We start from the raw sequence: 12,618 nt of genomic DNA, 5'->3' as shown, positions 1-12,618 counted from the left end.
TTCATGAACAGTTATCACATATCTATCTTTCCATTACATCGACAATGAAGATTATTTTAAGTACACTTACATTTCACAACTATGGAGTTTGATTGAGGTGAGAAATGAATTACACTTTACAAATTAGGGAAAAAAGAAAGGGGAAAGGGTGTATAAAAATTTACTGATTTGCTAAAAGCAAAGGAGGTAAGGTAAAAGGCTACGGAAGAGATCAAACTGCTTTTGCAGAATGAACTCGATCAGTTTTACCTACTTGACACTCTTTGTGGACAAGCTCGTAATCAGCAACACCATCAAGCTAATGTATCTTACTAGGACTACCTCCTATTTTTCTCGGTAAGGACCTGAATCCTCTTCGACAGCGAGCCATGGCTAGCTTGAATGAGAATCCATATTTATCGGCTCGCACTTCCCTTGTCAATTCACAGGACATTTTCACAGTAATGGCCTAATGGGAATGATGCACTTCACGAACTGGCTCAAGCTTATACTTTAGAAAGGATTATCGAAAAACCTTCAATGTGAAACACTGTTGTTACTGGATGTAAGTAAGTCATTGCAATCAAGATCTTGACACAAGCACTCATGAGGATTAGCATAAAAATAATCCTCCTCTTTCGGTTTATCAGGAATAACATTCCTGAGTACGTGTTGACCTGATCTGTTAGCATGTACCTCCTTGACAGTAGCTGCAAAATTATCCCATGAAAGTGTCCCATTTTGAAGTAAATCAACCAACTCAACAAGTCTCTTTCGATTCAATAAAATGGTCTTCTTGAAACCATGATACCTGAAATTGATATCACAGTCAGTATCAATTTATTTGAAGAAAATTTTACTCTTTGCATAGAAGTAAATAAAAGGTCTAATAATTATGTCCAAAAAAACCACCTTGCAGTAGAATTTTTTTGAACCAATCTACCTCCCTAGATTTTTATTTAACCTCCACTTTTATTTGCCAATTCTCTGTCATCATTTATCTTGTTCCCACCAAAATTTTTCTGCGGACAATCTCTTTCAATTGTTCCGAAAAAATCCAATTTTTTTCATGAAATAATATAAACCCATGACATAAAACAACTAAACAAGACTACCAAATCTCTATATCATTTTGGTTTCATTTTGTGGCTGATGGAGCATATTGAAAGTTTCAAGCGCTTGGGTGAGAGAAGATGGGGAGACAAATATAATATTAGTGCCAAATTGGAAGAGGAAGAGAAATAGGAGGAAGGCTTGTTTTGGTTGAAACATAGTGATGCAGTAGCAATTACGAATAAGTTGCACTGAAACATGCTGATACAGAAACAATAGGCACAAGGAATGCCATCTCAAAAGAAAAGGACACCACAGCAAATTTGAACAGAAACTTAAATTTAAGAATATTAATTCCCTGTTTTCTGAATTTAAATCATTGCATCATCTGTATGCCTGTATGAACCGCTAAGACCTCTAATTTCTTTTCTATATCCCCAAAAAAAGGTTATACTATTTAGAATGTATGAAAAACAGTCGATTTCTTAGGGGATGAAAGACACTGCATGTGAAAATTTTATTCAGTTATATAATTCATAACATAATTCCGAATGAAAAGTATAAAAGGATACCTGCGATGACCTTCAACTAGCCTTGCCATGTTTCCATCATAAGTTGGAACAAATATATTACTGGCAACAGAAACTAAAAAATCTAATGCTGCCATTTGAGAAGAATGATTACGGAACTGCCGCAAATCATCTGGATCAAGGAGCATATCCTTCTTAATCTGCAATCACAATCATGGAGTATATGATTCTTATTAGATGCTTTATTGTATTTTATGGAAAATGGAATTCAATTAACAAAAGATAATATACGATAAGGTAGTAAAGTATCCGGGGCGTGGGTGGGGACAGAAATCCACCAATATCAAGGAAAATATAGCTCCAACCTTGCAATACATCAGAAAGAACATGAGCCCTAAGACAAGCTAAATGAACCATCCACCCCCAGTAAAAGTAGTCAGGATTCAGACTATGTGAGATATCATTCAGCTGAAACACTCACATAAAGGGAAAAGAAGCGTTCTTCCCAATGTTACAAGGAACGAGGTACAATAAGAAACGGGGTAGGAACAAGAACGTGGAAAGTGGAAAGTGGAACATACAAAGTGTCTATAACAGCGGATACAGATGTTTTACTCAGATTTTTTTAAATATAAATTGTATTACTGTATTAATTGTAACTTTTTTTTGGTGTGGCATCACTTGCAACTTAAAACTTAATGTCCTATGAAAAATGTCAATAGTCAGCTTTATTAACGATAAGGGACAAGAGAACTCTCATTGTCAAAGTCCCAATCAAAGCAAGCAAAACTAATCATCCCCAAAAAGGCAAAGCTGCTACAAGTACAACCAACCTCGGATAAGTAATAAAAAAATAAACAGAAGCTCACGATTTTTAGACCTCGCATAAGTAATTAGCTCTCCTTTTGTTCCCTGTCCTCGATTTCCTCCACTAAAATATACATTAAAAAATTCAAATGAAACTTCAAAAACTAAGAAAATTGTTCTGGGCAATGCTCCCACCTTTCTGGGTCGCATTTTGTCCCATGTTGTGGATCAAAATTCCTGGAATTGAGTTATTCCACATTCCTGGTGTCAATGATTTCTACCAAAAAATTTTATGCCCTAGACAAGGAAAATATTAGAAGGGCCCATTCAAATAATCCCAAAGCACTAATTTATCCTTATTCGCCCTATGCCCAATCTTGAATTTACACAGGGAAAACTACTATATATCTACAGAAGTGACTACCTCTAATTGTTTTTTTCTTTTCTACTTTCCCTTATTATTCTTCTACTCCCTACGTTTCTATTTGATGTTCATGTAAGGAATGTTTACGGGACTTAAGAAAAGTTGAAAATTTTTTGGATGGTGAAAATATTATTTTATAATGGGGTGCCTTGAACAAGACACTCAATAGCTCACAGTGGGCTACGATGAGATCTGCTCGTTCGAGCAGCCTAGGGCAGGCCCACTGTTTTCGGCTGCGAGGTTTGAGACACGTCATGTCCTTAGCCAGGGTTTGTTGATATTGGGAGCTATATAGGGCTTAAAATCATCATTGTAAGTGTGTGAAGGCTATATACATAGGAGAAAATAGTGTTAGAGGAACGTGATGTTATGCCTGCCATGAAGGTGCCTAAAATGTTGGTGTATGGGAGGAGGAAGAGGAAGAGGAAGGAGAAGGACTAAGGCAAAGAGAAATGAATTAGTCCAGCTGTCCTTTTATATGTTGTAAAAACATTCTGTTTTGTTAGTTACAAATATATGTCAGCTGTCCTAGTTTGTTAAGGGGCTAGTATTCTTGGGCTATATAAGTCAACACAATTGTAATAAGAGTTTTAGCAAAAGATTGAATGAAGTTTCTGACCTTGGAGTTTGGCAAGACTCGAATATTGCCTTGTGTATGAATATTCTGTTCTTGGTGTGAGTGTATGTGTTTGTTGTTCTTGTGTCTGATTTCTGCAGGCCATAACACTTGAGTGTCTTAATGTAAAAGCTTGAGAGTGTGAGCACGCATTTCGAGTGATATTTCATTATTGTATTGTTGGATACTTAATGAAATATGATCTATTTTGAGGGGGAGGTGTCTAAGACGCCATTAAAATATATTTTTTGTTCTTGTTTGTGTTTCTTAATTGTTCCATTGATTGTGCTATGTTTTTTCTCATTTGTTTTCTTCTTCTCTTCACTATTCTGAGGTCCTATAGCTTGTATTTCAGTATGATAGAATGTATTTCATCACAAATAGAGGTTTGATAAAGTAGTATTCCACTTAATAGCAACAAATTTGAAAAACTTATAGATGATTTACGTTCTTTCATAATAAATTAAGTTACCAAATTCATGTACCTCTCACATCCTACAAATTACGGGAGTGGGACAAAGCAATATTATCAACTAGTTTGGTCATACTCGATTCGAACTATTTGCAACATGTTCAGTGGGGGGGAGGGAAACCAAGTTACCCTCACTTATCTTTCACCTATGTAAAGAAGTTATAAATCTTAAACCTTGTGTCGCATCTAATAACCAAAATGCAGGCCCCAAACTTTTATGGAAGAAACATACAAACCCCAAGAAACATGCATCTTCCAGAGCTCCACAATCAATAACTTATCATTATAAAACAAAATCCTAAAGCACACCTTATATCAGCAACAGTCTGCCAACCAAGACAAAGAGCCCGGTCGTGGAAAAAGTAAAAGAATTGTAGAGCACAACAAAATTTTGTAACTCACCGTATTAGGAAATGCAGCCCGTACAGCTGAAAGTCTTCTTTCACTACCATAAATTTCTCCAGATGCAATATATATCTGGGTGTTGTTATCAAAATCCAGCGCCTGTAGAATTAAAGCCGTCTCCACTGGTGTAAGAGGACATAAACCTTGAGACCTCTTTTCCTCAGAATTTATCTCTTTATCTCTCCACCATGGGTATGCATACCTGTGGCAGACGCAACAAGGGTTAAATAGCAGCTCGCATCTAAGAATTTAAAGCACAACCATAATTACCATACTACAAATTAATACAAACAAGATCAGATCTTCTTTTCCACTAAAGGAAAGAGATTTTTCAATCGAAGACGAGAAGATAACACAGGAGGGCAAGAAGTCCTCACAATCAGGAGGACAAAAAAGAACAGATTAAAGTACATAATTGTTTGCTAGTTATCTAAAAGTGACTTGACCAGCTTTAATGCAAGGCACAAGCTTCAATTTGGTGACCAATCACATGTAACACAAGCAGAAATAAGAGAAAAAAAATACAAATCATCTTTAAATTCAGTGCAAACTCCTCTTGTGGGACTCCCAAAATTTGACAGTCAAAAGTCGTGAAGCTTGAATCTATAGCTCCTAAGAGAAAATTTCCTGTGTTACTAGGTACGTAACTGATGCCTTATATTTGTTTCTCCTCTTATTTTAAATAGTACAGTTCTAGCTCTGGCCAACAGTACAATCAATCAGCTGTCAGTCACATGAGTAAAGATATTTGAGAGCGTAATAGTCATAATTGCTAAATCCTCACAATTACTACTAAACTTTAAATGAGGCTTGTAATTTAACACGTGGATATAAGATCCTCACCCCCAACCAACAACCTTAGAGGTTCGAACATAAAAAATGGACCATCTCTAAAATCCAAGGTCAAAATTAGTTGAGTATGTTGACAGCCTGTACAACGCTTCTCAATTTAATCAACAATTATGGGCCCAATCACATCATTAAAGAAAAAATGATAAGAATATAAGCAAACTAACCTCATCTTTTTTAGCTCCTCAGCTTCCTCCTCACTGCAGCCATGATTACATCCTGAGAAAGCCAGCATGTCCATCTCATATCGCAGATGCAAAGCAATGAAAGGTCCCTTCTCTTGCAGTAAATGGATCAATCTCTGTCCTAGAGCCTCAATCTTAGGTGTGAATTTCAGAGCTTGAAAATTAACACGGCACCTGAGTCTCTGAAATTCAAGAGGAAGTCCATTGTTTGCTAAACGTGCATCTGTTTTATTAAAGTGTACAACTTTATGCTTTTCAAAAAGTGGCAGAATCTGCATAATGCCCATCAAACAAGAAGCACATGTGTCAGAAAAGCAACCATATTATCAATCACTGAACAAGACACCATTTTGGCAGTTCACATGACATATCACATCATCAATCACCGTAACGGCCAACCAAGAGAGGCCAGAGTCTAAGCAAATAGAGAAGCTCCAACCAATGATCAATATAGTTATGTCAAGACTAGATACTTTAAAGTGAGCAGAAAGAAAAAAAAAAGAAAAACCCGTCCCTGACCCCTTTCTGCATTTTTCAACCATCTCTACACTCATTTTTGCGTAAGGACTTAACTAAATATTCGACTTCCTTTCAATGATGAAACTTTAATGTTCAAACATTTTCCAATTTTTCAAGACATCACAAACAAAATCTCTTTCTCATGAACGAATGGACTGCCCTAGGCCCTACCTGAGGCAAAAACCATATTCAATTTCGTGCATAGTGCAAACTGTGATTTTGGCTACATTTGCGGTAACGGCCGCGAAATGGCTTGATCATCTTTAATGGCAACTGGGTAGTGAAATGTTGTTGAGCTGGTAATAGACTGATAGAACATAAAACTGTAACTCTTAAAAGATCACACAACTTGGAAGACACGAAATAATAAAATTCCCTATGCACAACTAATCTGCTTAAATATTTAATCATCAACCGAATCTACATACTTTCTACGTGTAGTTGATGATCAAACTGTCATTCCAAAAAAAATATTATGACAATGAACAGTTGTAAAATGAACTACCTAAAGTATTTAAGAAACAAAATGATTTATCAAGAAATCTAATGCTAGCGAACTGCAAAGTCACAAATTGTATATTTAGGTTAAGTTTCAAGAAAAAATTCACATGACAATACCAGGTTATCCGCATTGCCCTTGGTTAAATTTAAAGTCACTGATTAAGGTTCAAACCTGTTGAAAATAGTACTTTTCACTGGACCAGCTAATAGGCTGCATAACCAGTGGATTAAATCCAAACTTCTTTCTGTACCTCTTCGGTAGCCTCCTAATGATTCGGACCTCATCCCTTAGGGAATCAATGAAATGTTTCAAATCAAAAATATCCTCAAAGTTACTGCAATAAGAACCCAAAGAGGTCAGAATCACACAAAAGACACACCAAAGTGAAATGATTAAAACAGCCACTGAAGCAAGTATACCTTGTATCAGCCCAGAAGGATGTCTTATCAAGCTCTGGGACAATTAAAGTAAGATTTAGGAATCGAGCAACAGTAACCATGTCACATATCTGAAATGCAAGACAACCTAAGAAGACAACCCGTGATGAAATAATGTACAAACTGATTAAGACTAAAAAAAGAACACAAACCGCAGCACGCATTTGATTCAAGCCTCCATTGCAAGTTACTCTTAGAAAACCATTACTTGTATAATTTCCTGCAGAAAATAGAATTAACAATTTAATTAAACCTTTTAGCTTCTTAGCATCACTACTTCCTGCGTAAGAGAAACATCATCAAGCAAATTGAAAAGCTTAGATAAAAAGTCCCAAAGTGATAAGCCATGTTTGGGAATAAGCGGATAGCTAGTAGCAGATAGATTAATAAATTGCATTGACTTATAGTTGATAGTAGATTGAATTAACTGGATTAATATTCTGATTATTTTAGCAATTTAAATAATACTACATGGTAAAACTAACTCATAAATATACTAGCTTCTTTGTTTAACCGAGTAAAATGACATGTCCTGACGTGAATAGTTTACTAGCTATTTGACTAGTACATTAACTAGTCACACATGTCTTTTCGACCCTAAAAGTACAATTCTCTATATCAAAATGCTCATGTTTTGCAGCTTATTATTGAAAATGAGTGGATTTAGTTCAATCCTCCATTCTAATCCTATCTGCCAAAAACACCTTCATAAGTGAATTTAACTACAAAAAGCTCTAAAGTGGGCCCAATCCTCTAAATTTTGATCAAACTTCCATTACCCAAACAAAGCCATAAACTAAAGAACAACCTACTCCAAGTTAGTGAACCTCAAACCTTAATGGAAGCTAAGCCCTAAAAGCTTTGTTGCATTAAAATCAAATTTACCCTTAAATAATCAATGAAGTAAAGACTATCATTACAGGGAACAAATAATCGAAAGTTTAAAACTTTAAATAGAAAATTTCCATAGGAAGTCCAAAAATCCCATGGAAATTCTACTGACAAATAGGGGCTAGGTAATTAATTTTTCCCATTGTGGAAAGAAATGAAAAATCCCATGAATATATTCTTTTGTCAAACCGAACAAGTATGCGAGACTGGAAAGTTTTCATGAATAGCAAATTTTCGTTGTATAATGTTGTCAATTGTCAACCAAAGGACCACCTCATGATATACTTCGTCCATTTTCGAATATTCTGCTCAATTACTAACTCTCAAGTTTTTGTTTGTTTCCCTCTTTTAATACTTCAACACCTATAAAAAAAATTAACAATTCACAGACCCATACCCAAGTAATCTCAATTTCTCTCTCCTTACCTTTTGTGTATCAACTTTAGTAACAAAGCCCTAAGGATAAGATTGACTAAATGAGTCAATAATATATATTTCTTATGGTCATCCACACGCAATGAATTTATCGGTTCACTTCTATCTAGTGTAGTAGTGGTAATGGCTCTTTCAACCCATTCTCTTCATACCAAACGCTAAATACCCTTTACAAGGGAAAACAGCAAAATAATATCTTAAAGTAAACAACAATAGTCACATACTTAATCCATATGAGTTAATAAATCAATCCAGTGGTATCTTCCATTCATTTCCAATACATACTCATCTAAACCTACAAATCAAGATCCTTCATATTATTTTCAATCATTTCCTTCAAGTCATCTTTGGTCTTTCTCACCCTTTTTCTAAATCTCCAAATTCCAACTTTCTATTTTCTTTATCGGCTTGCCAACACTCCATCGTAGCACATGCTTAAACTACCACAAACATGCCTCTCTCATCTACTCAATAGCTGTGACCCCTAAATATTTTCCTTGGTCTTTGTTTCGAATTCTATCGTAGAACGAGGAAAATAAATTATTGATGGGTTCGCATGACATGCAAACTCAAAATATCTATTAGAAACTACTCTCTTCATTCCTAATTGATCTTTACACATTTTATTTCTATCTATCCTATAAACTAATTCTAATAGTTTCTACTCTCTTTCCCCTCTCTTCTTTCAGTGTTTCCCATTTTACAACTACAAGTGTAAAGATCATTATGAAATCAAAGGAATACGAAACGACGAAGGAAAGAAACTTGATTTGAGAATCTTAAAGATCATTCAATCAATGTAGGAAACATGACTATAAAAGTAGCTACCAAAACTTTTTATTTTAAACTCAACCGCACTTTTTACCTCCTCAAGTACAATGTTGTACGACAGCAGAAGCAAAGATCAAGAACAATAACGGAAAGTAATAAAGATTCAAAAAAACAATAAAGAAAATCACACCGAGAAATTTAACGTGGTTCACTATCAATGTGATAGCTACGTCCACCGACACTGAGAACAAACTTTTCATTATAAATTGGGAGATTACAAGATAAACGAGAAACCACAACAATGGCGCTCCAAGTTTTTTCTCTCTTAATTTTCCTCACTTTTTGTTTCATGCATCACTAATTCTAAGATAATGGGGCTTTTATATAGTATACCTCATTAAAACAAAGAAATTAGGTTAACAATTACAAAGAAACCGCGCCAAAAAACTAAGTAACCGTCAAAAGAACGTGGAAAAACTAAATCCCACACAAAACACAGCTCTCCGCGGCTCCGTGGCACGCGCCATACTCCGCAGCCCGCGCACTGCACTATGCCCAAAACAAAAGCTTCTCCGCGCCCCGCGTAGATCTCCGCACCCCGCGCATCTAGCCTTTTCGACCAACACTTGATTCATCTTCTTCATGATCTTGGACTTGGTTCGAGTCACAAAAATCCCAACATACAACATTCCAACATCTCAATGCAATTTCTAACCTCAAGTAAATGAGAAAAATTTTTAAATGCCATCCTGAGATAAAAACGATACCTTGAGCTTGAACCCACTATCCAAAATGCCATCCTGTTCAATTCTTATTATTACAATTACTGTATTTTAGAGTTTCTACGTGTAAATATGCTGTACTTACATTATATGCACCTAAAGATTCCTTTCAGCTATCACAATTCACAAATTTGTTCCAAAATGAACTCAATAGTTAATGCCGAAACAAATACGTCCATTTCATGATTCCACGCACTACTCATATTCCCTACACCATGTTATATAGCTTCCAATCTCTCAAAATTATCTAACCCCTAAGTATAGCAGATCCACTATAAAATTTACTAGTATAAACTAACAAAAATTTCCCGATTTAACAATATAATATCATCTATAGGTCACAAAAAAGCTACAAAAAAAAAGCACAACTTCCCATAATTTGAAGCATAGCAACATCAAGCGAACTGGTTAAACAAAAAATAGAAATCTTGAGCACAAAAAAAACTTGAACTCACTTGGAGGAGGAAGAGGAGGTGGAGGCGAGACTAAACCGGCATTTATAGAAGAAATGTTTGACAACCTGTGGGAGAAATTAGTGAGGAAATGCGGATGCCATAGAACTCCATAGACAAGGAGCTGAACCACCACAGTCCACAACACAATGCTGGAGCAAACCTTGACAAAACAACCATTGAGCCTAGTTCTTTCGATCATGGGCAGCACGGGAATCTTTTCATACCTCACCTGCGGAAAACCGTCCGATCTAACCTCCATTTTAGTCTCCTCTTCCACTTTATCGCCCAATCATTGAAACAAAACCCTAATTTATCAAAGCCAATGTAATGTCGAAATTGTTGTTGCCGAAGCCGAGAAAACTTCGCTAAGCTTGAATTAGTCTGCAATGGCGTCGATCGAATTGAATTGAACCCTAGAAGATGACGAGATTAAGGATCAAATTTGTGATGATAAGCGCAAAAACCATGAGAGAGATGAAATTTGAGATGGTAAGAATAATCACGAGGAGGAGAAAGTAGAGAGACAAAGAAGGAATTGAAGGATGGTGGGAGAATTTAATGAAGGTTGAAATTAATTTAATTTTCTCCCTTACTTGGGTCAACAACCTGAAGCAATAACCGTCTAGGCGTCTACCGTCTTAAGTGATGGATTGACTTCTACTCCACGAACCTTTTTTATGTTTTTCCACGTGTTATTTAATGATTTAATATGAGTTGTTGTCTTTCTTTTTTTTTTCAAATTCTACTTATATTTTTTAATTTTTTTATGAGTAAGATATGATAGATGATGTTGTCAGACTAATCTGATTTAATTTTCAAAAATGGTGAATTTTTAGTGTTAAATCAATAAATGTTATTTATTATTTATCACCTAATATTTTTTTCAATCAACTTATACTATTAACTCAAAAATTTTCATTTATGAATTGAAAATTTAATTAAAAAATTTTATAAATTTATTGAATAAAACAAACTACATAAAATAATAATTTTCTCAACTCGTGAGATCAATTTTAACTCAAACATGCTAGCTTTTAAACAAACATTGATTCAGTGAAAGGATTTGAGATTATGGGATCATAAAAAAAATTTTCAAAAAGAGATTATTATACAGTTAATGCTTACGAAGAAATACAAAAACAATTATTTAAAAAAGAGATGTAAACTCTATGAGAGCATTAGTTGTATTTAAATTAGAAATGGTCTAAACGAAAATACATTGCCAAATACAATTATTATAATAGTACTACCTTGGTTCTAAAATAGTTGCTACATAAGATTTTTGATATTATTTGTTATTCAAGCTTATTATATATTGAGGTTAATGTGTAAAAAAATATGGTGAGATCTTTTTTAGATCATCTAATCGCGTATTTTTATAATATTAAATTTTTAACACCCATGTCTTAGGGGGAACCAGAGGGGTTCAAAACAGACCCGATGACGCGATGTTCACTCGACCTTGTAATCGAAACTGATTTGACCTGACTTAAAAAAAAATTTATAATTATGTAAAAATCAATGTGGACACAAAACTCGATTTTGCCCCGAGCCAAAATATCTTACTTAAAATGAACTCGATGACTAGAATGAACCTCTAGGCAAATCACAAATCTCATTGAGATGATAATGAATTTAATGATAAACTATCTATAACTCAAAATATAAATTATCAAAATAAAGTCTTTGATTGCTTAATATAATGAAATGCAACAAATAGAATAAAATAGAAGAAATAGTTTGTAAAATAAGTGGAATAAAAAAATACTAGTACCACATGTAAAAGACAAAAAAAAAAAAAAGTAGCAAGAAATCATGGAGATTAGTGACGTAATTGAGAAGTAATGAGGAGTAATTGAGTGTGTTGTCTTCAATGCACTTACTGTCATAATTTTTGGAATCCTACTTACAAATGTCAATGCCTTTAGGCTTTAACCTTCTTTTAATTATGATTATTAAGAGATTATCATTAATGTATGTAAATTGGTACCATCCAAGTTAAATAACTTTGCAAAAGCAAAAGATATCATTAGACTAAGATTATATGATCATAACTCTTGGTAGTAAGTTTTCTAGCGATTTAAATTATATTCCTTTCGTTTTAATGTCATTTTCATTTGAAATATACTATTCAACAAGTAAAAAATTTAAATAAATTTTTTTTGAAAGATATATTAAAGATATTATATATACATGTGAAATTGTATTAGGATTATTTTAATGTATAATTTTATTAGTATGGCGTTTTCATAGTTTTTTTAATGATTTTTTTAGGAAAATAAAAATTACTTTGAAAATTGTGTATAAGATAAATGGAAAGAACAAAAAAAAATAATAGATTGAGAGTGCAAAAGTTTTAAAGTTTTTGACTATAATAGACTATTGAAATAACTTACTAAAAACATACACAATTCTTAATTAAAAAAGTTACAAATGTTGTTTTTCTACTATTAAATACATTTATTATTACTAATAAGAATAATGTTTGCGTACATCTGACCCATCA

General features: G+C 34.1%; 1 protein-coding gene across 1 annotated transcript; it reads right to left on the bottom strand.

Annotated features, from left to right (window-relative positions):
• On the bottom strand, positions 1-10,869 carry LOC130820118 (rhamnogalacturonan I rhamnosyltransferase 1-like). Its single transcript, XM_057685368.1, has 8 exons — positions 10,113-10,869; positions 6,931-6,998; positions 6,761-6,849; positions 6,513-6,675; positions 5,303-5,592; positions 4,284-4,488; positions 1,605-1,762; positions 1-790 (listed from the first exon to the last, which is right to left on the bottom strand). Exons 1-8 carry the CDS (start codon positions 10,369-10,371, stop codon positions 517-519), a joined length of 1,506 nt encoding a protein of 501 aa, XP_057541351.1. The 5' UTR covers positions 10,372-10,869; the 3' UTR covers positions 1-516.
• Positions 10,870-12,618: the final 1,749 nt, after the last annotated feature.

The sequence above is a fragment of the Amaranthus tricolor genome, chromosome 8 (genome assembly GCF_026212465.1).
Source record: "Amaranthus tricolor cultivar Red isolate AtriRed21 chromosome 8, ASM2621246v1, whole genome shotgun sequence".
Classification (NCBI taxonomy): domain Eukaryota; kingdom Viridiplantae; phylum Streptophyta; class Magnoliopsida; order Caryophyllales; family Amaranthaceae; genus Amaranthus; species Amaranthus tricolor.
Note: the sequence above shows the minus strand (reverse complement) of the source record. Positions and strands in the feature narration are given on the sequence as shown.

Excerpts from the sequence above, each read along its gene's own strand:
- LOC130820118 (XM_057685368.1), bottom strand. The coding sequence starts at position 10,371 with ATGGAGGTTAGATCGGACGGTTTTCCGCAGGTGAGGTATGAAAAGATT. Across the intron at positions 6,850-6,930 it reads TGAATCAAATGCGTGCTGCG|ATATGTGACATGGTTACTGT; the intron begins GTTTGTGTTCTT and ends CTTGCATTTCAG. Across the intron at positions 5,593-6,512 it reads AAAAGTACTATTTTCAACAG|ATTCTGCCACTTTTTGAAAA; the intron begins GTTTGAACCTTA and ends GGCATTATGCAG.